This window comes from Histomonas meleagridis (assembly GCF_020186115.1).
Source record: "Histomonas meleagridis strain 2922-C6/04-10x chromosome Unknown contig_43, whole genome shotgun sequence".
In the NCBI taxonomy this organism is placed as follows: Eukaryota; Parabasalia; order Tritrichomonadida; family Dientamoebidae; genus Histomonas; species Histomonas meleagridis.
Genome location: NW_027150886.1, coordinates 86,474 through 113,535, shown reverse-complemented (window position 1 = coordinate 113,535; position 27,062 = coordinate 86,474). Strand labels below are relative to the sequence as shown.

At 28.0% G+C, this 27,062-nt stretch overlaps 3 protein-coding genes across 3 annotated transcripts; 2 read left to right on the top strand and 1 right to left on the bottom strand.

Moving 5' to 3' along the window:
• Positions 1–991: 991 nt before the first annotated feature.
• GO595_006334 (cell division cycle protein 48-like) lies at positions 992–3,391 on the top strand (the record flags this gene model as incomplete). The annotated part of the gene is made up of 1 exon (XM_067919676.1): positions 992–3,391. The coding sequence occupies one exon, from the start codon at positions 992–994 to the stop codon at positions 3,389–3,391; it is 2,400 nt and encodes a 799-aa protein (XP_067773514.1).
• A 7,414-nt stretch (positions 3,392–10,805) lies between these two features.
• GO595_006333 (proliferating cell nuclear antigen) lies at positions 10,806–11,252 on the bottom strand (the record flags this gene model as incomplete). The annotated part of the gene is made up of 1 exon (XM_067919675.1): positions 10,806–11,252. The coding sequence occupies one exon, from the start codon at positions 11,250–11,252 to the stop codon at positions 10,806–10,808; it is 447 nt and encodes a 148-aa protein (XP_067773513.1).
• Positions 11,253–12,359: 1,107 nt separating this feature from the next.
• Positions 12,360–15,515, top strand: GO595_006332 (Iron only hydrogenase large subunit, C-terminal domain containing protein; the record flags this gene model as incomplete). The annotated part of the gene is made up of 1 exon (XM_067919673.1): positions 12,360–15,515. One exon carries the CDS (start codon positions 12,360–12,362, stop codon positions 15,513–15,515), a length of 3,156 nt encoding a protein of 1,051 aa, XP_067773512.1.
• Positions 15,516–27,062: the final 11,547 nt, after the last annotated feature.

Genomic DNA, 27,062 nt, shown 5'->3' with positions numbered 1-27,062 from the left:
AACAAATTTTGATTTTAACCAGAAAATTGAGCCATCACTCTATGAAATATGTTCATTTATTAATGAAAAAAATGTTTCATTAATTGATTATTCAGCATTTTTTGGATCAGTTAAATGTTATAAGTATTTACTTATTAACAATGCAAAAGTAGAAAACACAGGTAAATATGCAGTTGCAGGAGGGAATGAAGAAATCATTCATTTATGTGAACAAAATCATTCATCATTTGAAGATGCATATGAAACAGCAATTGAATTTCATCGAAATGATATCTTTAAATATTTTTATGTTAATAAATTAGGAAATATTATGTATAATTATTGAACAAAAAGGAATTGATATTAATGCTAAAATATAATTTGGAATTAATTATAATTAAATGAAACAGCTTTCACATATGCATCAAAAAAAGGAAATATCGAAATCATAAATTTACTCGAAAAATATAAAAAAATAATTATATCAAGAAATATGTAAGAATTTCAGATATAAAATTTCTAAAATTCAAAACATTCGACATTTTCTACATAAATATACAAGAATTCAGGAAATATTATGAGAGATTAACACGTATTGGATGCAAAGATAATAAATGATACAAAAATCTCAGCAAACATGTGTAAATGCTAACTTTTGCTCAACGTTGCCAGATTTTTTGAATTATTATTGTTTGATTCAAAAGTATTGATTTTTGAAAAGTAAACTATTGAAACCATGTCCTTTTTTCAATAGGAGGTGACCATTTCTGAATTGAAATTGATAAAAATTTTAATTATTTTATCTCGAAAAGCTTAGATCTAAACTAAAAATAAACTAGATTAGAATCATCACAATATTGTATTGCATATAATTTCATAACCTGGTAAAATAAAATAGCGTCTATCATGATTTTCCAATTTTTTTTCATTTCCCTTGTGATGAACGGTTTCATTCAAAATAAATGGCCGGATAACCACCACAATATGACAAAACCGTTTTTCATTTCTTTTCATGTCAACTCAAGATCAATCCACAAAAAAGAAAGCTCCATACAGGCTTATTGTTGATGAAGCACTCACAGACGATAATTCAGTTGTTGGCTTAAATCCAGACAAAATGGATGAACTCAATTTATTCGGTGGTGAAACCGTTATTCTCAAAGGAAAAAGAAGGAGAGACACACTTGCTCTCGCTATCCAAGAAGAAAACTGCGATGTTGCAAAGATCCAAATGAACAAAGTTATCAGAAAGAATCTTCGTGTTTATCTTGGCGATCTTGTCTCAGTTCATAGCTGCCAAAATTGTCCGTACTGCGAAAAAGTTGTTATCCTTCCATTCAAGGATACAATCGAAGGTTTAACTGGTGATCTTTTCGAATCATTCTTAAAACCATATTTCGCACCAACATTCCGTCCAATCCGTAAAGGTGATACATTCACAGTCAATGCCATGATGAGGACAGTCGAATTCAAGATTGTTGAGTGTGAACCAGGAGAATATTGCACAGTTACACAAAACACCCAAATCTTCACGGAAGGTGATCCAATCGAACGTGAAGATGACACCAAAGGCGATATTGGTTATGATGATATTGGTGGTTGCCGCAGACAACTTGGATTAATTCGTGAAATGGTTGAACTTCCACTTCGTCATCCACAACTTTTCTCCAACTTAGGCATCAAGCCACCACGAGGTCTTTTACTCTATGGTCCACCAGGCTGTGGCAAGACTCTTATTGCGAGAGCAATAGCAAATGAAACCGGCGCACACTTCTTCATGATCAATGGCCCAGAAATCATGTCCAAGATGGCAGGCCAATCCGAAGGAAACCTTCGTGAAGTTTTCGAGCAAGCATCCGAACAATCACCATCCATTATTTTCATCGATGAAATCGACTCAATTGCACCCAACCGTGACAAGACAGGCGGCGAAGTCGAAAAGCGCGTTGTTTCACAGCTCCTTACGCTCATGGACGGCATCAAGAGCCGATCAAACGTTGTTGTCATAGCCGCCACAAACCGCCCAAACACAATCGATCCCGCGCTCAGACGTTTTGGCCGTTTCGATAGAGAAATTGACATTGGTGTTCCAGATGAAACAGGCCGTCTTGAAATTCTTGGTATTCATACAAAGAAGATGAAACTTGCCGACGATGTTGACTTAGAAGCAATCGCGCATGATACACATGGTTATGTTGGCGCAGATCTTGCATCATTGTGCACAGAAGCAGCCATGTTATGCATCAGAGAAAAACTTGATCTCATCGACTTAGAAGATGATACAATTGATACCGAAATCTTAGACTCAATGAAAGTCACAATGGATCACTTCCGTGCATCGCTCAAGAACTCTAACCCGTCCACAATCCGCGAGAACATTGTCGAAGTCCCAGATATCCATTGGGAAGACATTGGTGGCTTAGAGCAAGTCAAGCAAGAGCTCAAAGAAACAGTCGAATATCCATTACGCTTCCCCGAGTTATTCCAACGCTTCAAGCGCGACCCATCACGCGGTGTCTTATTCTATGGTCCTCCAGGTTGCGGTAAGACATTATTAGCCAAAGCAGTCGCCACTGAATGCGCCGCCAACTTCATCTCCGTCAAAGGCCCCGAGTTACTTTCCATGTGGGTCGGTGAGTCCGAGTCAAATGTCCGTAACATCTTCGACAAAGCACGCCAAGCGTCTCCGTGCATCATATTCTTTGATGAGCTCGACTCCATCACCTCCGCAAGAGGTAACCACAACGACTCCGGAGTGTCCGACCGTGTCATCAACCAACTGCTCACTGAGCTCGATGGCTTGGAAGCGCGCAAGACAATCTTCACAATCGGCGCGACAAACAGGCCGGACATCATTGACCCCGCCATCACGCGTCCAGGGCGACTCGACCAGCTCATCTACATTCCACTGCCCGACGAGCCTGCGCGTATGGCCATCTTCAAGGCGAACATGCGCAAGGTCGCAGTGGCGCCTGACGTGAACTTTGCAGGCTTAGCGCACGCGACAGAGGGATACAGTGGCGCAGATATCGCGGAAATATGTAACAAGGCAACGCGACTTGCAATCAAGTTAACACTGAACGAATACATCAGAAGAGAGAAGATGAGGGCAGAGGCAATAGAGAACGGAACAGAGATACCGCCCGAGTGCGACGACGAGAGCATATACACAATCAGGCAGGAGCACTTCAACTACGCGCTCCAGAACTCGAGAAAGTCAGTCAGCGACGCAGACGTGGCAAGGTATAGGCACTTCGCAGAGACAATGTCAATGGCAAGGACAATCGGAGGCGTAGGGCAGGTGCCGCCCCTCCAGCCAAATGTGCCGCCAATGGACAACAGCCAGAGCCAGTCATCAGGACCAGCATTCTCGAACCCGAACCCCGAAACAGACGAAGACCTTTTCAATTAAATAATAAAAGTGAAGCTAACTAAAGCTGTTTAGAAGCGAATTTCATTTCCAAATTCGTTATATATGATAACGATGCAAAAACGTTTACTCTACTTAGCAATCAGAGAAGCTAAAAACTTTTTAAATCGAATAACTATGTTTATCATCAAGACTAGAAATTAGAAATCCTTTGTCGCTTTTTTGTAATATTTTCATTTTAATCAATCTCTTACATGAAGTAAATAGTTCGAAATCATGTTTTGCATTTATATATATATATATATATATATATATATTCATTTCGAAATGAAAAAAAAATTATTAAAAACACAATATTTTTGATTTTTTAGAATAAGCAATTAATTGATTGTATAGGTAGCAGAAAAAAGGGGTAACACAAACAGGCTTTTTAAAATATTGACTTTGTTATATTTAAAATTAAATAGTGTTACCTGGTCACATTCATTTTGAATTGGATTAATTCGATAGATGAATTTCTTTCACAATTGTCTGATATACACTATGTATTAAAATCGATTTCGTTGTTTTCTATGGCATTACATCATTTATGTTACAGAAAAAAATCACTCGAACGCTCGAAATTATGTTTTTCGTGATATTGCTAGAGCAATTGTAATATCAAAAGAATTGACCGGAATTTTGAAATTTTTTGGTCTTTTTATGTGAAATGGATTTGAGATTTAAGTTGTTTCGATTTTCCTAAATGTAAAATATCACAAAATGAACGAGTTCTTAAGCGAATTGGTAGTGGAACCGGATCAATTTGTAATGTGCGATTACTCCGAAGAAGTGATCAAAATATACGTAATCTTCAAGGCTGCCCAATAGCGTGAGAGAGTGCATCGGAACGTAGGAAGAAATGTGACAATAATAATTCGGAATTATCTTTAGATAATCCAAGTCCATAAAATTATTGACAAAGTCTGTTTGTATTTGTGATCTTATCCTCAAGATTAATAATTGAATAGACTCATAGAAAATATTCACAATATATAAATTATGACGATGTGCGCTTTTTATTACTTTTTGTGAAATTTACTCCAGTTTTTCATAGAGTGACCCTTGAAGGGGTTTTTCGCGGCTTCCAGGTACTCTACGTAGCAAAGTTTACTGTATCGTTCTTGTCGAACAAGCAGTAAACGTCCTCCGACGATTGAAAGGGAACAACCGATCATGGAAAAACGGTCTCTTATGAATTTATTAAATATGAATCCAAAACATTGCAACTGGGAAACACTTCTATCAATAAATCAAGCAATTTTCGGTTTGAATGAAGAAAATTTCACTAAAACTTTAGGTTTAATAATCAATAATTTTGATGAAATCCATCCTTTATCTTATGATTTAATTATTATTCAAATGATATATTATTCCTTTGTAATTAAAAATAATAATGCAAATTTATTTTTGAATATTATAAAAGAAATAAGAGCATTTGAAGAAAGTAATAAAATCAAATCCAATATATTTGATATATTTGGGCAATTTCTTAATAATAAAAAATACGGATGAATCATCTTATCTTCTTGAATCGATGATTGAACATAATTTTCTTGAACCAAATATTGTAAAAAAACAATCATAATGCTTATTTTGTACATTATATGTCTAAAGATAATTTATCAATTCATTTAAGGGAATATGTAAGTGCCTTACCAAATTATGAAGAACTTTCAAAGAATGATTGGGAATTACATAAGAAATATATTAAAGAAGGAAATAATCCAAATATAATTTCTAAAATTATTCGAAATGATGAAATAGAAAAACTTCAAGAAATATCATCACAAACAAATTTTGATTTTAACCAGAAAAATTGAGCCATCACTCTATGAAATATGTTCATTTATTAATGAAAAAAAATGTTTCATTAATTGATTATTCAGCATTTTTTGGATCAGTTAAATGTTATAAGTATTTACTTATTAACAATGCAAAAGTAGAAAACACAGGTAAATATGCAGTTGCAGGAGGGAATGAAGAAATCATTCATTTATGTGAACAAAATCATTCATCATTTGAAGATGCATATGAAACAGCAATTGAATTTCATCGAAATGATATCTTTAAATATTTTTATGATAATAAATTAAAAGAAATCAACATTTTAGAAGAATTAGGAAATCTTTGTATTTCATATCATAACTCCGAAATATTCTCATTTTTACTTAAAGAAGGAATGGAAATCAATAATGATATTATTAATGAAGCAGCAATTATTGGAAATATTTTTTTAGTTGAATATTTCCTTAAAGAGCATTCAATTCCGCATGATATATTGGTATTTTCAGCAGGATCAAGAAATATTGAACTTGTTGAATACGTTTTAAAACAAAAAGGAATTGATATTAATGCTAAAAATATTTATTTGTTTTATTTAATATTTATTTTAATAATTTTATATATCAAAATAATATTTGGAAATTATTTAAATTATTTGATACAGCACTTCTGTGGGCATCTCAAAATGGTCATACAGAAATCGTTAAATTACTTCTTGAACAAGAAGGAATTGATATTAATGCTAAAGATATTTATTTGTTTTATTTAAAATTTGTTTCAAAAATTTTATATTTCAAAATAATATTTGGAAATTATTTAAATTATTTCAAACAGCACTTATATTTGCATCTTCAAATGGTCATACAGAAATAGTTAAAATACTTCTTGAACAAGAAGGAATTGATATTAATTCTAAAGATATTTATTTTAATAATTTTATAGTATTTCAAAATAATATTTGGAAATTATTTAAATTATTTGATACAGCACTTATATTTGCATCTTTAAATGGTCATACAGAAATCGTTAAATTACTTCTTGAACAAGAAGGAATTGATATTAATGCTAAAAATATTTATTTATTTTATTTAATATTTATTTTAATAATTTTATATTTCAAAATAATATTTGGAAATTATCTAAATTATTTAATACAGCACTTATATTTGCATCTTCAAATGGTCATACAGAAATCGTTAAATTACTTCTTGAACAAGAAGGAATTGATATTAATGATAAAGATATTTATTTGTTTTATTTAATATTTATTTTAATAATTTGATATTTGAAAATAATATTTGGAAATTATTTAAATTATTTGATACAGCACTTATGTGTGCATCTTATAATGGTCATACAGAAATAGTAAAATTACTTCTTGAACAAGAAGGAATTGATATTAAATCTAAGGGTATTTATTTGTTTTATTTAAAATTTATTTTAATAATTTGATATTTGAAAATAATATTTGGAAATTATCTAAATTATTTAATACAGCACTTATATTTGCATCTTCAAATGGTCATACAGAAATCGTTAAATTACTTCTTGAACAAGAAGGAATTGATATTAATGCTAAAAATATTTATTTGTTTTATTTAATATTTATTTTAATAATTTTATATTTCAAAATAATATTTGGAAATCATTTAAATTATTTTGGACAGCACTTATTAGAGCATCTTATAAAGGTCATACAGAAATAGTTAAAATACTTCTTGAACAAGAAGGAATTGATATTAATGCTAAAGATATTTATTTGTTTTATTTAATATTTATTTTAATAATTTGATATTTGAAAATAATATTTGAAAATTATTTAAATTATTTAATACAGCACTTATTGAGGCATCTTTTAATGGTCATACAGAAATAGTTAAAATACTTCTTGAACAAGAAGGAATTGATATTAATGATAAAGATATTTTATAAAATATTGAAACCATTAATTATTCATAAAAGTTAACATTAACTATATAATGGTTTTTTATTCTAACGAGCATTTGTTAATATTATCTATTTAATGTCACACTTTCAATATTTATATACTAGTAAACCGAAAATTTTTTTGTGGTAAAGGGCAAGAGCACACGGTGTTTGTCAATGTAGAGAAAACATATAAGACTCGGCATTTCCTGATAAAATTTATTCATGCTCTAAATTTATAAAGAATAATAAATTTTTTTTTCTTTTTACATAAAAATTTTTTTGTTATTCCATCTTTATATAAAAATATTTATGTTTTATTTCAAATATATAAAATGATAAAGTGTAACAAATAAAAACATTTGTCAGACCAACAACATAGCTATAACATCTTAAAAAGAAAAGATATTTTGTCAAAAACTTGAAAAGATAAATGTACTTGTCACAGCCTATACGAAAACTCGTAATTACAAATATCAAAATGTTACTGGAATTTTATTAATCTTAGCTTTACTTTTTATCAGGTTTTGCTGATGCGCTGTATCTCTTAATGATGCTCCACATCTTCCACTGACACTTAATTATGTTGCATTTATAATTTATCTTTTTTTCTCCGTCTTTTCCGCTAATTTCTTAAAATAGTTCATCAATATCAATACCATATATTTGCTCCATTAATATATGATAAAAAGAGTAATTAAATTTATGGAATATTTGCAGGTATTGCTTCATTAATTTTTTTAATACAATTTATAATTTGAAAATCACAGGGTTGTAAATAAAGAAGTCCATTATTAATAATATTTTTATGTAATCTTTTTAAACAATGATAAACATCATTTGAATATAAAAAATACATTATCAAGTATTTGACTAATATTTACAATTTCATTATTCCATAAACTTTTAATATTATCAAATTCTGTATCAAATCTTTTTCTATAACATGGATCTGCATCGCCTCCAACAAACTTTATTTGAATGTTTTTGAATGAAAAATGATATAAAATATAATCTAAACAATTTGTTATAAATTTAACAGCCTTAAATTATATAATTCTTTAAAATGTGCATTTTCATTAATTTCTACCCTTTTGGGGAAGTCAGCTGGTGTAACATTAATACTTGGTACTCTAAATGAACCTCTAATAATTATAGATGTAGCTTTTTTTTTTTTAATACAACTGCAGTATATTGAGTAAGGTTTTTGTAATGCCACAAAATAAAAATTTTTGATTTTCCATTAATTTATATTTTTTTTTTAAAACTCAAAAAAAAAAAAAAAAGGATAAATCTAGTGTTTGAAAGATGTGAGAAGTGTGGGATGGATATGTAATGACCCATATGCTCTTAAAATTTCTTCTAAACAATTACATCTTGCATTACCCATTAATATGACATCTTTTTCTTGTAAGTATGTATAATTTTATTAAATTTGATCTATATAAAGTATTAAAAATGTTGAAATATATTCCTTTAAAAATTTTCATCCATATATATTCGTTTTCCTTTGTCTAAAAATAATATCTTCCCCATCTTGAACAATTATACATTCAAAATCGTATATTTTTGATAAGAACTCCCAACATTTTTTATAGTTTTAAATACAACAAAGTATCGTATGATAATTATATATATATACAAGTGGAGTAAAATTTATAACAATCATTAAATATTATACATACATTTGATTATATTCAAAGATTCTTTTATTAATGTTCTTTTATTAATCTAATGATGTCTTAAAAATAAATTAATTATGCATATTAATGTAAGTTATTTCATGGTCTATCATATTTTAAATTGATAAAATATAAATATTGATCTATGATATATTCTATTAATAAATTTATTGAAAATATTAGTTACAAAGTATTTTATACATTTTAAACTTTTCTTCTTGCAAAACATGAAAAAATTTAAACTGATGAATGTTTGAATTGGTCAATAATATTATTAAATTCGAAAATACTTTTGCTTTGATAACCATTGAGAAAAAATTCATTTTATTTTATATTATTTTTAAATTAAAATACAATTTCTGACTGTTTATATATCCTAGCATGTCATAAGATAAAGAAAAATTTCAATTTTGTTTTTATTGATTTTGATTTTTTGATGAATTTTTATTTCATTTGCTATTATTATTGAAACAACATGATGAAGCATATCATTCACTTCCTTTCTTCAATAAACATTCATTTAATATATCAAGAATTAATTCACTTTGATAAGATTTGATATTTTCATCTTTATTAAATGTAAAATATTTACAAAAACGTTATTTTTGAAGAATTTCTTTTAATTTAGATAAGATTGGAATTGCTTGATTTCGAATAAAATTGTGTATTAAATCAAATTGCAATTCTTCTTCATTATCATCAATTCCTCCTTGATAAATTCCAACATCATGTTCAAATATATTATTTGAGATATTTTAAATACGCGAAATGTATTAGAATAAAATCTTGTATAAGGATCAATTAATTCATGTTGAATAACAAGAACTCGAATTTCAACTGGTTATATCTCTGAAAATCCTGTTTTATTCATAATATTAACAAATTCGGTTAAATATAAAAAATTTCCAATACATTCACCAAATAACATTTTATTTCGTCGTGCTTCTTCATTAAATGGTTTGCTTGAAAAGATATCTGATATATAAACCTCTCCTCATTCTTTTAATACTCGATGAATTTCTTCAAATACTTTTATTTTATTGGTACTTAAATCATTAACATAATTCGAAATAAATATATTAATTGTTGAATCTAAAATTCCAATATTCTTCAACAAAACCTTCTTTAAATTCGATTTTTAATGAATTTGAGAATTGAAAATAATGATAATCAAGTAAATCATTCGCAATTTTTAGTTGTTCTGGTGTTATATCAATACCAATAAGATGATCTTCTTTACCTGTTAGAACTGATGTTACAAAAAAATATCGTCATGTACCACATCCTAAATCAAGAATCATCAACCATTTAATTGATTCTGGAATTGATGTTCTACATCCATAATATTTCTCTATAACAATTGGTTAATTTTTGTTAAAGTTTTTACTTTTTTTTCATTTTTATATGAAGTACAAACACATGCAGAAAATTTGAAATCATTTGTTTGTTGAACATCTTTTGAATAATAATCTTTTACATCATTATATAATTGTTTTAGTTTCATGATTTCTTAAAATGAATGAATTCAGAATCATTCCAACAAAATTTATCGCACTTAAATGTGTGAATGATTCTTGAAATTGAATAAATTCAACAAAATTAATGAAGTCAAATATTAATAAATGTTCTTCTTCATTATAAATAAATAAATAAATAAAAAATTGTTTAAAAATTGTTTATATGTTTGAATCTTTGTCGTAAATTTTAATTTTCTTCGTCTTCATCTTCGTCATCTTCAACTTTAGGTGCAAGGTAATATTTGATGTAACCAGTGTCATCATCCAATTGATATAACACAATCAGCGGACGGCCTGTCGAAAGTTCCAGAATAACTTTATCTGATAACGGCGATGCTTTCGTGAAATAATTCAAATATTTAAGCGCAAATGATAACTCTAACTTATCAATAGAACTATCCATTTCAATATCAACTGGACGATCTTCGACGGAATCATATGAACTCAGCGTGATGCTGCCGTTGCCAAGTTGCCCACTCGCATTGAAAACAACTGTTTTAGACTTAACTAAAAATTTTTAACAGTATCCCCAAACTGTGTTAAATCATGGCAAATCTTATTGAAATCACTGGATGATAAAGTAATACGAACTTCTGGTTCTGCTTCTGGAATAGATAACTTATCTGTGTCAATGTCCATCAAAGCTAACGAAAATTCAGAAAATCGTCCACCATTCTCAAATTGAAACTTAAGTTGTGTATGGTCAGAATTAGTAGATAATGTTAACGTGTCTTGACTATCTCCACACTTAAGAATTTTTTGTATAGAAACTAAGTTAACACCTAACGTTTCATTGTCGGCACATGTGAACTTGTCAAATGATTTGCTGTTCAAATTCATGCTAACTAACGCACAATGTGATTCATTACATTCAAGATTAGCTTCATCAACAAGTTCTTTTAATGCGTCAAGAATTTTTTTTTTTTTTTTTGGTGCAGAAAGACGAGCTTCCATTTTGAAAAATGCGAATTCGCGGGAAATCGAAACAAATCACTATACGTTTAAATATAATTGTATCGAAGAACCGCCAAAATGCCAAGTGTCAAAAAAATTGTCAGACGTAAACTTAACAAAATTCAGTACGTTACGATGAATCTTGAAATGTGAACTTGCCTTCACACATCCTGTTTTTTCGAATCGTGTCCGCACATGTTTTAATTATTGACAGAAAATTTCTCTTTGCGATTATTATTGATCATTATGATGTAATTCATCGAATGTAAAAAACTGTAATTTTATATTGTTCAAAAGAATTCATAAATAAAGAGCAAGAAAGAAAAAAAAATATATTACAATTGCTTCACTTGAATATCAATTATCTTACTCTATTCTAAAAAACATCACATAGTTTCTCTTTTATCGTTTGAATCAGTAGAATGGACACGTATAAAATTCATATAAAAAGAGAAATGTTGATTATTTTAAATGTCATAATAATAACAAAAAGAATTCTGACTAAAGTACTGCATATATACTAAATTAATGATTTTTCACTATATTTTTCATCGTATCTAAAGATATTATTATACCTGAATAAAAAATTATAAATTTGGCATGAATTATATCACTTCAAATAAAAATCATAAAAATTAAAAAAATTTTTATATTATTTTTAGAACTGAAGTCAATTGTAAAATGTTAAACATTAAATACAACTAATTATCCTTATACAAACCAATACTAATTCCAATTTTACCATTATACAATGTCATTGTATATAAAAACAATGTAATTTTTGAATTTCAACAATCGGAATTTCAGACAAAAAAAGGAAATGAAATAGAACTTTTTGAAAAATAATTGAGTTGAATATGATCATCTTCGTTTTCCATTTTTGTCTCATTGAAAATGAAATTAACTTTATTTCATTGAAAATTTATCGGGGTTTCCGATAAAATTGAATGTTTCGTTCAAATCTTGGTTAAACGCCTCAAAAATTGATTCTTAAAAATGAATACCTTTTTTTTTTCAATAGCCAAAAGTTCCGCGTTTCTTCATATAAAAGCAAAGAGATTTTAAAATGATTCAAAATTTAGCGGATGATTCCTTATTTCACATTTAATGATTAAAGTTAAAATAAATGGAAAAGAAATTCAAGTTCCAGAACATTCAACAGTTCTACAAGCGTGTACTGATGCTGGTGTTTATATCCCTACTCTATGCAATCATCCTGATTTACCACCAGCCGGAAAATGTGGTGTTTGTGTTGTAAAAATCAATGGCTCAAATTATTCATTATCATGCTCAACAAAAGTTGTTGATGGAATGACCATTGAAACAAACACACCAGAAATCAAAGAAAAGGCAATGGAAGCGTTAAATAAATTCAATGATATGGGTGTGATGCCAGCAGTTCCTGAGATAGAGGACATCATTGATTATTTAGTACCAACGAAAACCATTCGTTTGCGTGGCCATGAAGAAACTACTTCGTTAACATTTGATCCAAAGTTATGTATCAATTGTACACGTTGTTCTCGAGCTTGTAGTGATGAACAAACAATAAATGCAATTGATGAATTATCAGCAAAATTATGTGAAGGCCCATGTATTTCATGTGGTCAATGTATCACTGTATGTCCTACACGTGCTTTACGTCCAAAGAATGATATTCCAAAAGTTATACATGCAATGGCAGGAGGTAAAGTATGCATTCTACAAACAGCGCCGTCAGCAAGAGTTTCAGTTGGAGAATGTTTTGGTGATCCTATTGGTACATTATGCACTGGAAAAATTATATCAGCAGCTAAAGAAATGGGATTCCAATATATTTTTGATACAAACTTTGGCGCTGATATGACTATAGTCGAAGAAGGAACTGAACTCATTGATAGAATTAATAATGGTGGAGTTCTTCCAATGTTTACATCATGTTGTCCTGGATGGGTTAACTTTGTTGAAAAGATTCATCCCGAAATTATTCCTAATTTATCTACATCTAAATCGCCACATATGATGGCAGGGACAGCAATTAAAACTTATTGGGCCGAGAAGATGAATATTCCAAAAGAAAATATTTTCACTGTTTCATTAATGCCATGTGTAGCTAAGAAAGATGAAATTCAACGCAAACAAATATTAGGTATTGTTGATGCAGTTTTATCTGTTGTAGAGTTTGGTGAATTATGTAAAATGTTTGGTGTTAAATGGGATACACTTGATAATAATGCACAATATGATTCATTACTTGGTGAATCAACAGGCGCTGCAGCATTATTCGGTGTTACAGGAGGTGTTATGGAAGCAGCACTTCGTTTTGCACATGAACAACTTAATCATGAAAAATTAGGTAAAGTCGAATATACTCAATGGAGAGGATTCCAAGGAATTAAAACAGCAAGTACTACAATTGCTGGAATTAATATGAAGATCGCAGTATGTAATGGTATTTCAAATGCTCGTGAATTTATCGAAAGTGGACAATATTTAAATTATACATTCATTGAAGTAATGGCTTGTCCATGTGGTTGTATTGGTGGTGGCGGACAACCTAAGACACGTTCACATAAAGAAGCACAAAAACGTGCGAAAACAATTTATGAATTAGATCGTAACACAAAGAAAATAACTTCAAATGATAATGAAGAACTGAAAACATTATATAAATCATATTTCGGTACTCCAGGAAATGAAAAGTCACATGAATTCCTTCATACAAGTTATGAAATACAAACAACTCCATTCCTTGAACAACTACGAAAATCCGAAAATTTGCCACTTGTTGCATATGGTTCTGTGTCAGGTACAGCATCACGATTAGCAAGAACATTTGCAGAATATATTGGAACTACAACAAGTGCCTTATCAATGGTCAATCTAAATAGAATGATTAAGCAAGGAACAATTATAATATTTTGTTCAACATTTGGTGATGGCGAATTACCATCGAATGCCGAAAAATTTGTAAATGAATTAAGAGAAAGTAACAACGATTTAAGTAAGTTACGTTATTCAGTATGTGCACTTGGATCAAATTTATATCCAAAGTTTTGTGCGGCTGGACATTTAATTGATAAATTACTTGAAGAAAAAGGCGCGCATCGAATTCATAATATAATTGAATTAGATTCCAACACATCAGATAAAGGCGAAGGTATATTCGAGTCATGGTGCCCTGAAATCCTTCAATCACTTGGACTTAAAATGCCTGAAATCATTATCAAACCAAATTATACACTTACCAAAGAAGAAAACATTGATGAGAATGATCCAATATATAAATATCCATTAAATCCAATTGGCTATGAATATGGAGTAATGTTATCATCAACAAAATTAACACCTGAAGGATATCAACCAGCGATGCATCGATATCAAATTAAATTACCGAAAGGTATGAAGTATGATACAGGTGATCATGTTGCAATATTACCACAAAACAATCCAGAAGTAGTTAAGACAATTATAAATGAACTCAAATTAAATCCAAATGATATATATAAAGTAGAAACAACACTTACTGAAGGTCTTAATTCTATACCAGAAAGAGTTACAATACACGAATTATTCGCACAATATCTTGACTTAAATGGAAGGCCGACACGTAATCTATGCCGTGCTTATAAACAATATATAACAAACGAAGAACTTAAGAAAGAACTTGAGAACATTCTCGACATATCACAGCCGAAATATTTCGAAGACTTACAAAAGGATATAAATATATCCGAATTCATCATAAAATATGGAAAATCGAATCATCCGCCATTAGATATCTTAGTCACAGCAATCCCACCAATTAAGCCACGTTTATATTCCATTGCTTCTGCACCTGAAGCGAATTCATATTCAATTGATTTAATAATCACTGATAATATGTTCGGAGTAAAAGGTGAAAGAAATGGATTATGTACTTCATTCTTACGTCGATTCGGTCTAACGAAAGTACCAATTCATACGCAAAAGGGATGTTTCGTATATCCAAAAAACAAATCGCATCCGATATTTATGGCAGCACTTGGATGTGGTATAGCTCCAATGTTATCATTACTTCAACATAGAGACAGTATTGAGAAGCCAATTGGCGACGCAGCATTGTTCTTCGGATGTAGATATAGAGATACGTATCCGATACTCGACTCGATGCTCGAGGATTACAGAGACACAAACACAATGCAGGATTTGTTCGTCGCGTACTCGAGAAGCGGGAAAACGAAAACTTATATCACCGATTTAATGTTGCAAAATCCGGACGTGGTGTGGAAGTACTGGCAGTAACATCGACACCGAATTCTTCTACTGCGGACCTGCGCGAGGTATTCCTGACCAACTGCATGAAATATTGGTGAAAATATCAATGGAAAAGGGAAACATGTCGCGCGAAGAGGCTGAGAAATTTACAAATGAGCATAAGCATCACGTAGAATCTTTCTAAAATATGAAAGATATCAATAACATAAACAAAAGTGAAATAGTTTCGAATTTTAATAATAAAATTTCCTTACGAAGTGTGAAACTGTTATAAATTCGTTTTTATTGAATATAATAAATAATTTGAGAATAAAATTATTTTATATTCATTTAATTGTGATAGCACTTATCTGATTATTTGAGCATAAATGCAAAGAAATAGTTAAAGAAAGAACTGATATTAGTACTAAAAACATTCATATATATATACATAACATTGTTAGTGTTTGTTGAATATCATTAACAATTGATAATATCACTCGTATCATTTGAATATTCTTATATACCACAAATTTGTTCCAATATAACAACATTAGAAACAATAGCAAACGCATTTTTTGTTTTAAAAAAAGACTAAATATCACACAACGATAGAAATAAATGAATGAGAAATCATCGTACTTGCTCTCAAAAATTTGATGAAAATGAGCCATATCTTTATTATTAACCATATGGTTGGTCATATGACTTTCAAATATATTTCTCTGTAAAACCCTTTTTTTTTCTTGAAACTTTGTAGTTACTTAATAATGTAACGATATCTCAATGATGATTTTTAGATGTGTTCATTTTTTCTGTTTCATATATGAAAGAATTAATTTAACTATTTCTGTATCACCTTTATAAGATGCCCACATAAGTGCTGTTCGAAATAATTTAAATCATTTCCAAATATTATTTTGAAATATAAAATTATTAAAATAAATTTTAAATAAAACAAATAAATATCTTTAGCATTAATATCAATTCCTTCTTGTTCAAGAAGTAATTTAACTATTTCTGTATTACCATTTGAAGATGCATACATAAGTGCTGTCCAAAATAATTTAAATAATTCCCAAAAATTACTTTGAAACATCAAATTATTAAAATAAATATTAAATAAAACAAATAAATTTTCTCTTTAGCATTAATATCAATTCCTTCTTGTTCTAGAAGTAATTTAACTATTTCTGTATAACCATTTTTAGATGCATACATAAGTGCTGTTCGAAATAATTTAAATCATTTCCAAATATTATTTTGAAATATAAAATTATTAAAATAAATATTAAATAAAACAAATAAATATTTTTAGCATTAATATCAATTCCTTCTTGTTCAAGAAGTAATTTAACTATTTCTGTATGACCTTTATAAGATGCTCTAATAAGTGCTGTCCAAAATAATTTAAATGATTTCCAAATATTATTTTGATATATAAAATTATTAAAATAAATATTAAATAAAACAAATCAATATCTTTAGCATTAACATCAATTCCTTCTTGTTCAAGAAGTAATTTAACTATTTCTGTACGACCATTTTTAGATGCAAACATAAGTGCCGTTTTAAAACATTTAAATAATTTTCACATATCATGAATAAATTTTAAATGAGTATTATAAATTTCGAAAGACAAAAAGTAATACTTTTAGCATTTATCTTTATAATTTTTTGCTGGAGGAGCAGTTTTATAATTTCTATGTTTCCACTTATAGAAGCATACATTAAAGGTGTTATAAATACTTTAAATTAATTCCAAATAATTAAGTAATATTCTAAATTATTATCATAAACATCATATAAAAAAAATTTATATCACATATGTTGATATTCAATCCTTTTTGCTCTAAAAAATATTTAAAAATTTCAAAATTATTTTTTTTAACAACCGAAATTTGCAAATAATTTGATATCTGATTTCCTTCAGTAAAATGCATGATTATATATAAGTTACCACATTTAATTGATTCATCAATAAGTATATCATCTAATTTCATGTTATTTTCTTCTAAAAATGATAAAATTTCAAAGTTATGACATAAAATACATTTCTTTCCTAATTTTTTTAATTTTTCATAAGGATATTTAAAATTATTGTAAATGTATTTAAAGATATCATTTCGATGATATTCGATTGCTGTTTTATATGCTTTCTCAAATGATGAATGATTTTGTTCACATAAATGAATGATTTCAAGATTTCCACCTGCAATTGCATATTTACCTGTTTTTTCTACTTTTGCACCATTGATAAGCAAATATTTGAAACATTGAACTGCTCCAAAAAATGCTGCATAATCAATTAATGTAACATTTTTTTTATTAACAAATGAACATCTTTCATAGAGTGATGGCTCAATTGTTTGATTAAAATCAAAGTTTGTTTGTGATGTTATTTCTTGAAGTTTTTCTATTTCATCATTCCGAATTATTTTTGCAATACTATTTGGGTTAACTCCTTCTCTCACATATTTCCTATGAAGCTTCCAATTGTTTTTTGAAAGTTCTTCACGATTTTTATCAAAATGTTCCCAAAACAGTGTGTATCGTTTTTGCAAAATTTCGTTAGTGGGCCAATTGTGTGCAAAAATATAATGTTCCAGAATTTTTAGTTATTCTCGGATCGATTAATTGTTCTTCAATCAATTTTTCCAAAAGAAAATTTGATTCTTGTGTATGTAATTTAATTAAAAGCTGTGAGAAATATTCAAAAATATTAATATTCTTTGGATTTTTATTACTTTCTTGAACTTTTACTTTAAATAATTTTAAAAAAATTATATATAAACTTGGATTTTTATTGTGAATTTTATATGATAAATATAATAAACCACAAATAATATAAAGAAATGTTTCTGGATAACGATTATCATAATAAATTAATGAAGATTCAACTGATTTTTCAACATTTTCAATCTGTAGATTCATAAAAATTTGTTCAAGTCTTAAAGATTTTGCTAAGAATTCTTTCTCACTTGGAGTTTGGAAACCATGATAAATATTTTCTCTTTCCCATTCTATTCTTTTTTTTCTTTTAATCACCCGCCTAAGAGGAGGTAAACCCATTTTATGATAAATGAATTGTATTGATATTAAACGGTTTCTTCAAAAAATGGGAAATTAAAAAATTCATATCAAACCATAAACAACAAGTAATCGTTTTTTTCAAAGTTTAAATATCATAATAATGATGTAAATGGTTGATTTTTTTCACCCTAGGAGAGAAATTACCAATGTAAAATTTTTCATGACTCTTAAAGAGTACGGGTCCTATTCTAATTTTCTTATGAATTTTAAATATTTTATTCATAGTCAATTTACTTAGAGCCTTTTGCATGAAATGATTTTAAATTATTTTAGTTCAATAAAGCATAATTTTTTATCAACTATAATAAATAAATAATTAGATATTAAAATATATATGAATGTATGACATATATAATATATATTTATAAAGATATATTTATAAAGATATCTTTAAAAAGATATTTTTATTTTAAGTCAAGTTCTAACAAATCTTTAAATATAAGTTTTTGTCTTATAAATATATAAGAATATTATATACTGCTATTATTGATCTTTGGAATATTTTTTTTAATTATTAATATAATGAATACAACGAGATAATTATATTCTATTTGGCGTCAAACGACCGTTTAGATAATAGGACCAGTTCTTGTTTACAGTACCTAACATGAAAATCTGTCCATTTGTAGTGCTAGAAATCAAATAAATTCAAACAAAATCAAGAAATACAAAACAAAATGGAAAAGCAAGTGCTCCAACTTGTTTGTATACTTTCATATAATAAAATGGATGAACTTTTATTTTTATATCCTCATTAACGCTACTTAATAAACTACCATTCATGAATCTATTCAAATTGACATCGGTTGTATGTTCCGAAGATCAAGTACGTGATGTCATGGGTGATTTTCAAACTAAAGTAGATCAATGGCATCGAACTACGTCAATTTCGTTTTGAGGCTCGAGGAGAAATTCAAGAAAAATAATGTTCAAACCAAATTGACCAGGGGAAATGCCTCCACCAAATTCAGAACAATCTACGTCAATTATAACACTTCATTCTTCATTTACGTCCAATACAAAAAATAAAGAATATGAAGATTTTGTTCAACAATTCCACTCACACTTGTTGACATTCGTCCAATTCGATATAGAGAAATAATGTCGCGGAAAATAGAACCAAAAATAGATACAGGTCGGCAACAAGCTGAACTCACCATATTTATTGAATTAGAAAAATGGGTAAACGAGCCATCAAGAGACATGTCTATTGAAATGCAAAGAAGACATATTGAAGAGACTCTCTTGACCAAAGAAACTGAGATCTTCAACACAATATTCACATAGTTCTTCAACTTTCGTTAAATACCTGAAAATGAAACATACCTTTAACTACATGTGGAATCACAATATATTTCTTACCTTGCGTCTAATCATTCTAAATTCCAAAGAAGAGGCCAAAAAGATCAATACAAATGCCTTTTGCAATGTCAATTGATTTTCCAAAAATATTATAACGATCTCCATTTCGCGCAACACAACCTCCTGTTACGTATAATACAACTGGATGTCGTGAACCTGTAATACTCATTTCATTTCAATATGCGATACACAATGATCAACTTATCCCGTAATTGCGATAATGTTATACCAAGAATATCACAAACATCTAATAGTGAACCAGCATATTCAATGCAATACATGTTCAATATCATATAATATTCAATTTTTTTTCCTATATATCGCCATTTTAAATACATGTAAAAGAGTTTCAAACTTACTAAAATCAAATAAAAATCTTTTTTTTCAAAATTTTTTGAAGAAGAAATTATTTTAACAAAATTTTTTTTTGAAGAAATTATTTTAACAAAATTTTTTGAAGAAATTATTTTAAACAGATGTTTTCCGAGATTATTTTTTTACTCAAAAAATTTACAAAATTGCACTTTCAACCAAATTCGTTAGAGTTGAACCATTTTGTTGTATATCTTTAAACGCTTCCAACAGTTCGCTAATTTTCTTTTCGATAATTTTTGGTGCCTCGTTTACCACCACCGCGAAAGATATCATGTCGAAGAATTGCAACAATTCGCTCATTGTGAACAATCTGCAGCAATCGATACCGAAAGGGAATATGAAATTTTTTGGCTCCTTAATAATTTGTGTTTTATATAAATTTTCATTAATTTTCGAAATGCCCAAAATCAAATCCAAGAAATCGAATTCTTTAATTATGTCATTGTTAATTTTATTATCAGTTTCATTAAAAATGATAAAAATTTTACATTTCTTAAAGTCGAAATTAAAATCTCCGAATAAATTTGATACAAATACAAACGAAATATTAAACGATTCGATTCCGGGCAATTTAATAATTTTATTATTACCAATTTCATAATCGAAAACAATGTTCGAAAAATCATTTACGAATTGTTTAAATGATTCGGAAATTTTATTACAAGAGAAAACAGAAGTTGATTCATAATTAACTCTAAATAATCCGACGTGAAAATAATGTTTTTTATAATGTTTTTGGAACGCGTTTAATACTTTTTCTTTGTTTTTAATTTTAACAAATGATTTCCTATTTTCGGATCGTAAAATTTGGAAATTACATAAAAATGAACTTGTAATCGAATGATAAGAATTAATATCATATTCATTACATTTTGGAAAAGGCGATTTATCAGGTAAATTGAAATTAGACACGTCATTTTCATTGTTAATATTCTCAACAATGTTATTTTCATTCAAAGAAAATAATAAAATTCCATATAAGTTACGAATCGAAAATAAGTTCTTATAAAATGATAATATATTTTCATTGTAATAATACATTTCATAATCATCATAAAACTTTTCGACCTTTTCAAGTTGATCTTCAGTAAGTCTAGAATTTGGTGGAATTATAATTTGTGATATTAATAAGTTACAAATGATTTGTATGTTTTTATCTTTGGAATATATCACTTTAATCTTTTCACATAATTCTTTTGTTTCATATGGTAACATTTGTTTATAAGATAAACGTAAAAAGATCGAAAGATATCTTATAATAATTTTAGAATCGATTTTATCATCAAAGAATTCAATCATAAAACAAATCAATTTTTTAAGTAAATCTTTTGTTAATTGATTATTCGGCAATTGTATTAATGTATAAAATAAATATGTTTTAACTTTCGATAAACTTTTATATTCAGTTGTTATATATAAATAATATTTATCATAATCTTTTAATAATAAATAAATATAACCTAATTCCGAATAATATATATCATCATCACTCTTTTCAAATAATTTCTCTTTAACTAATGTGTTTAATACATTATAAATATTTAATAAAAATTCATAAGAATTTTCAACTTTTGTAGTTATGATAATTTTCTCTTTGGATAAAATTTGAAGTTCTTTATCATGAATTAATGATTTCAAATAATTTATTATGTTTATGGTTAATCCAGCTATATCTTTCTTTTGATTTTGTGTTATTGGATTAAATACCTTCGCGTTTTCAATTTTATTTGGCTTATAAACATAATAAAAAATTATTGGTATTACCGAATAAATGTCATTCGGTAACTCAGGAAATACACATGAAAGATATGAAAACAATGAAATTGTTTCACTCGAATTATAGAACGCAGATATTATTATGTTCTTAAAGATTTCTCTCCATTTGGAATCAGGCCCAAAGAATCCGCAGCTAAAGAATTGCATGAATTTATAAAACAATTGAATGTTGTCATTATCGAATTTCGTTGGAATAAAATCAGAAAAGTTTGTTAATAATGTATCAACGTGCCATTTAACTTTATAAAATGATTTTAGCCCAGTCAAAACAGTATCAATCATTGACTCAATAACACATTTACGTATTATCTGTGAATTCGTGATCTTCATTAAACGAAGTGCAAATTGTTTAAGATCTTTATAGAGATTATATAAAATTTCAAACGAAATCTTGAATTTCGTACGTGAAGAAATAGCTAAGTCTAAGTTAACAGTGACATTATATGGTAATATTAATGGTAGCAATACGTTACATATGGATGTTAAAAATGTTCCCCAAACTTTGGATAATAATTGATCACTTAAACATGACTTTGAAAATTCGTATATGTTTTCCATAGTGACACTGTTCACGATCCCCGAAATTGGTACGACTTGAAGTGCTAAGGTGGCGATCTCATTTGGAATCTCGGCTATCATGGAATCTTTGTTAAAAATCATTTTGCCAAATTCAAACGAAAGACCAATGATCCTAACCCATGTTTTCTCAGTATATTGGGTTTTGCTTTTATAGACAATTTTGGATAAGGCTTGAAATAAATTGGTTGAATCTTTAAAGTTACTTTGATTTTCTAAATAATTCCCAAAAAGGAACACTATTTCTTGTATAACCCTATTATAACCCTCTGGGTCGTCGCAAGGAAGACCTGCGTTGATTAAATCATAAAAAAAAGAAATAGTATCCTTTCGTAAATCATAAAGAGAAGCACAGTAAAAAGGGTATGTAGCAATAGAAAGAATATATTCGATTTGTGAGATTCTTTTGAATGATTGTAATTGAACATTTTTTAAGGATTCAAGCATGTTTTGGCATACCCTGTATGCAACAGCATCAGAGTCTTTGAATACAAAAAGAGCATGATCTGCAATTCTTTCTGGTTTTATGTTGAATTTGTGGTGTTTCCTTTTTTCCATTAACTTTTTTGAATACTTTATTAATTAGTATTGCTTGAAAGCAAAACACCCTATAATACTGTGATCAAAGTTCTTTGTGATTCCATAAATAAAGGACTTTAAACACAGTAAAAATTCTCATTAAAATAAATGGATAGTTTAAGCTGATTGCTTTTTTATTGATTCAATTAATTTATATGTTGAAGTACGTTCAAATAACATACTAGAATCATTTTAGGATGATTTTATAATTAATAGTTTTCTTAATTAAGGATATAAAATTAATTATTACTAATTATCTTTTAATTATTAATAATAAATTGAAAAGTTAACACACGCTAATGTTTAAATTTGTGTAAGTACTTACATCTTTATTTTGCTTTTTATGCATTGCTTGAAATGATTTAAAAAATGTTAAAAAATTCCAACTTTTCTTGTAACAAATACATTGAAATGTTTTTTACCAGTGAAAAGAAAGCATTATTAATGTTAAAAAAATGATCATTAGGAGACGCAGATTTCTTCATTTTGTCATAAAAACACGATACATAATATATTCAATTTTGTATGCAACACAAATTCTGAACTTTTTCAATAAATCATAGTCAGAATAGAAAAAAACAAAAATAAATCATCATAATATTTATCAAATGTTATTTTTGTTTAACAATAATATTGAGATTATTCATGAATTATTTATTTTCATATAATTTGTTATGTTGAGCTTTAAATGTAAAAAAATTGAATTTTTTTGTTGTACAAAAAAATCATGTCAAAAGCGTTTTATCCAACTTATGCACAATTTTTCTGAAGACACTTATGACGTAGAATTGCGTCATCAACGATACAAAAAATGTTTCATCTTTTGCTTTTTTTCACATGTTCACTAGATTTAATAAATGAAGAATGCGATTTTAAGTGTTGGATTAGGAAGTTAAATATCACAATTGATGAAATTCATACAAATTTTTCAAAATCATTTTTAGGAATTGATTTTGGATTTAATTTTACTGTTCAAGATCTTCTTATTAACAACCTTGATCTTACTGATATAAAGGCTACATTCACACCTGATCCTCAAAAAGTTGAAACAGGAATAATAATCAATTTTGTTATTTCAGCCGAAGCAAGAGGTAAAATCAAACTTAATCAAACTAAAGGCGGTGACTTCAATGAAGCCGGAACTTTTGATGCCATAGCAAAAGATACATCTATACAATTAGGATTCGAATTTAATAAAGGTCCTGATGGCCTTATAGAAAATGTTACATCAATTTCTGATACATGTAATATTAAAATCGGTGATTTACAAGCAGACATTCATATTAGCACAGAGGAATTTCTTGAATGGTTAATACAACTTCTGAAAGATATAATTATTGATATTCTTAAAGAAAACATTAGTTCTATTGTATGTAAAATGGCACCCACAGCCATAAGCGAAGCAATAACTAAAGTGTTTAACATGACTAACAAAATAATTCGTCCATTTCTTAAAGAAACAAAACCAATTACTATACCAATAGGAACAAATATGTATGATTTACGTAATTCGCCAATAATTAATACATTACGTTTTGTTTTAGTTAAATTAATGGGAATGAATGGTCCATTAAATTTAAATGCTTTAATGAACAAGTTTTCATATAATACCGGTTTTATATCAACGTCACAACTTATAAAACAATTTGGTATAGACATGCCTTTTAAATTTTCAATTCCATTACAACCATTAAGTTCTTTAATTAATGTTTCGATTAATGAACTTAATTTTTCCGGAATGAATACATGGAATGAATTCAATTTCTTCGATCCTATTGATGCTTATACACTTGATTCCAATACAGGAATGAATGAATTAGGAATTAATCTTAGTTTTACGTTAAACGTAAGTGCTAATGGTTCATTTATAAGTACCGGTGATATTTATTTATCTGAAACAGCTGATCTTGATATGATATTATTAAATAATTCATTGAACATGAGACTTCAACTTGCTTCACCTAAAGGTGCAGGTATTAACTATACTAATTCTCAATGTATGAATGTAAATTGTATAAAGAATTTAATTTCTTCAAAAGGAACAGGCTCAACATATTTGAATTTTATCACATCAATTCAGAAAATTGGATTAGTTGCTACGAAACAAGATATTGAAGTTAAAATTAGAGAATTTATTAATAATATTATTAAATTATTTATAGAAAATTATAGAGGAATTATTCCATTATTTTTAAATTCTTATATTAATACATATGTATTAAAAATTGTTAATAATAAACTTAATAATTTATTATTAAGTGATAATAGTTGTCCAAATTTAATTGATCCTCCTTATAATGAATTTGTTGCTTGGACAACTTTATTATCTATAGGTATTAGTGTTGTAATAATTATTATTATGTTAATTGTTGTTTTAATTATTGAAAAGAATAAACCAAAAAGAAAACTTGATTCAAGTTTAATGATAACATTAAATGATAATGAAAATAATAATGTTAATATTAACGAAGAAATTATTAAAGAACAAAGCTTATTAATGTCTTCACGTTTACCATTATTTGTTAGAATATTAATGCCATTTTTAATATTAATGAATGTCTCATTATTTGTTTCTGCTAATACAGGAATTGGCGCATCAGTATTTATAAAATTTTCTATTGGTGAAAAAATTATTTCATTACCATCAATGTTTGATTTTGGTTTAATTAATTCTATTGTCGATATGTGGAAAGCTAAAGCTTATGCATTATCTATACTTGTTGCTATAATGTCATGTGCTTGGCCATATATCAAACTTGTTATGATGTTATTAATTTGGGTTTTGCCAACGAAAATATTAAGTAAAAAACTTAGAGAAAGTTTTTTGAAATTACTTGATGCGTTAGGTAAATGGTCATTATTAGATTCATACGTAATGATATTAATGTTAGTGGCATTTAATTTAAAAATTAATATACCAAAGGTTAATCCAGATGTTAAAGAAGATTTAAATATATTTTTATGGGTTTATCCTGCATATGGATTTATTGCATTAATGATTGGCACATTATTTTCATTATTACTTTCTCATATAATTTTAGCTATTGATAGATATGTTGACAATTCAATGAATGAATTAAATCATAAAAATGAAGAGAAAACCAACTTATTCAAACTTTGTAAAAATAATGTTTTAAGATGGTTCACAACAATTATGTTATTTGGTGTCTTTTTTGCTATAATTGCGGGAATTTATTTCAAGTCATTTTCATTTAATTTCGTGGGATTATTAGGTTGGGCAATGACATTAATACCAATACCTAATTATAATGAATATTCAGTATTAAACTTAGCCATCGATTTACCAGAAGCTGCAGAATATCCGAATTCTTTTGGCGTTCGATTTACTCAAGTTTTATATATTATTATAACTATTGTTATGCCAATGGTTCATATTATTTCAATGATCGTCTTATGGTTAGTACCTTTTAAGTATAAAATCCAAAAAGGCTTATATAAGGCGTGCGAAGTAATGTATGCTTGGAGTTGTTTGGACGTGTTCGTGATAGGAGTAATAGCAGCAGTGCTTGAAATATCACAATTCGCTCAATTTATGGTCGGCGATAAATGCGAATTGATCGACCCAATTATACAAAAATATTTTAACGAAGAAAATTATATTAAAGGTCACGAAAAATGTTTTGACGTAGTTACAGTTTTATTAAAAGGTTCATATATTATGATCGCAGCCGCTCTAGTCCATGATTTAATAACAATTGTGGTAAATTTGGTGGCGAGAAAAGCACTGGAAACAAAAAACGAAGAAGAAAAAGAGTATAACAATGTGTAAAGTTAATAAAATTTCTATCCTTAAGATTATATTTTTTATGCACT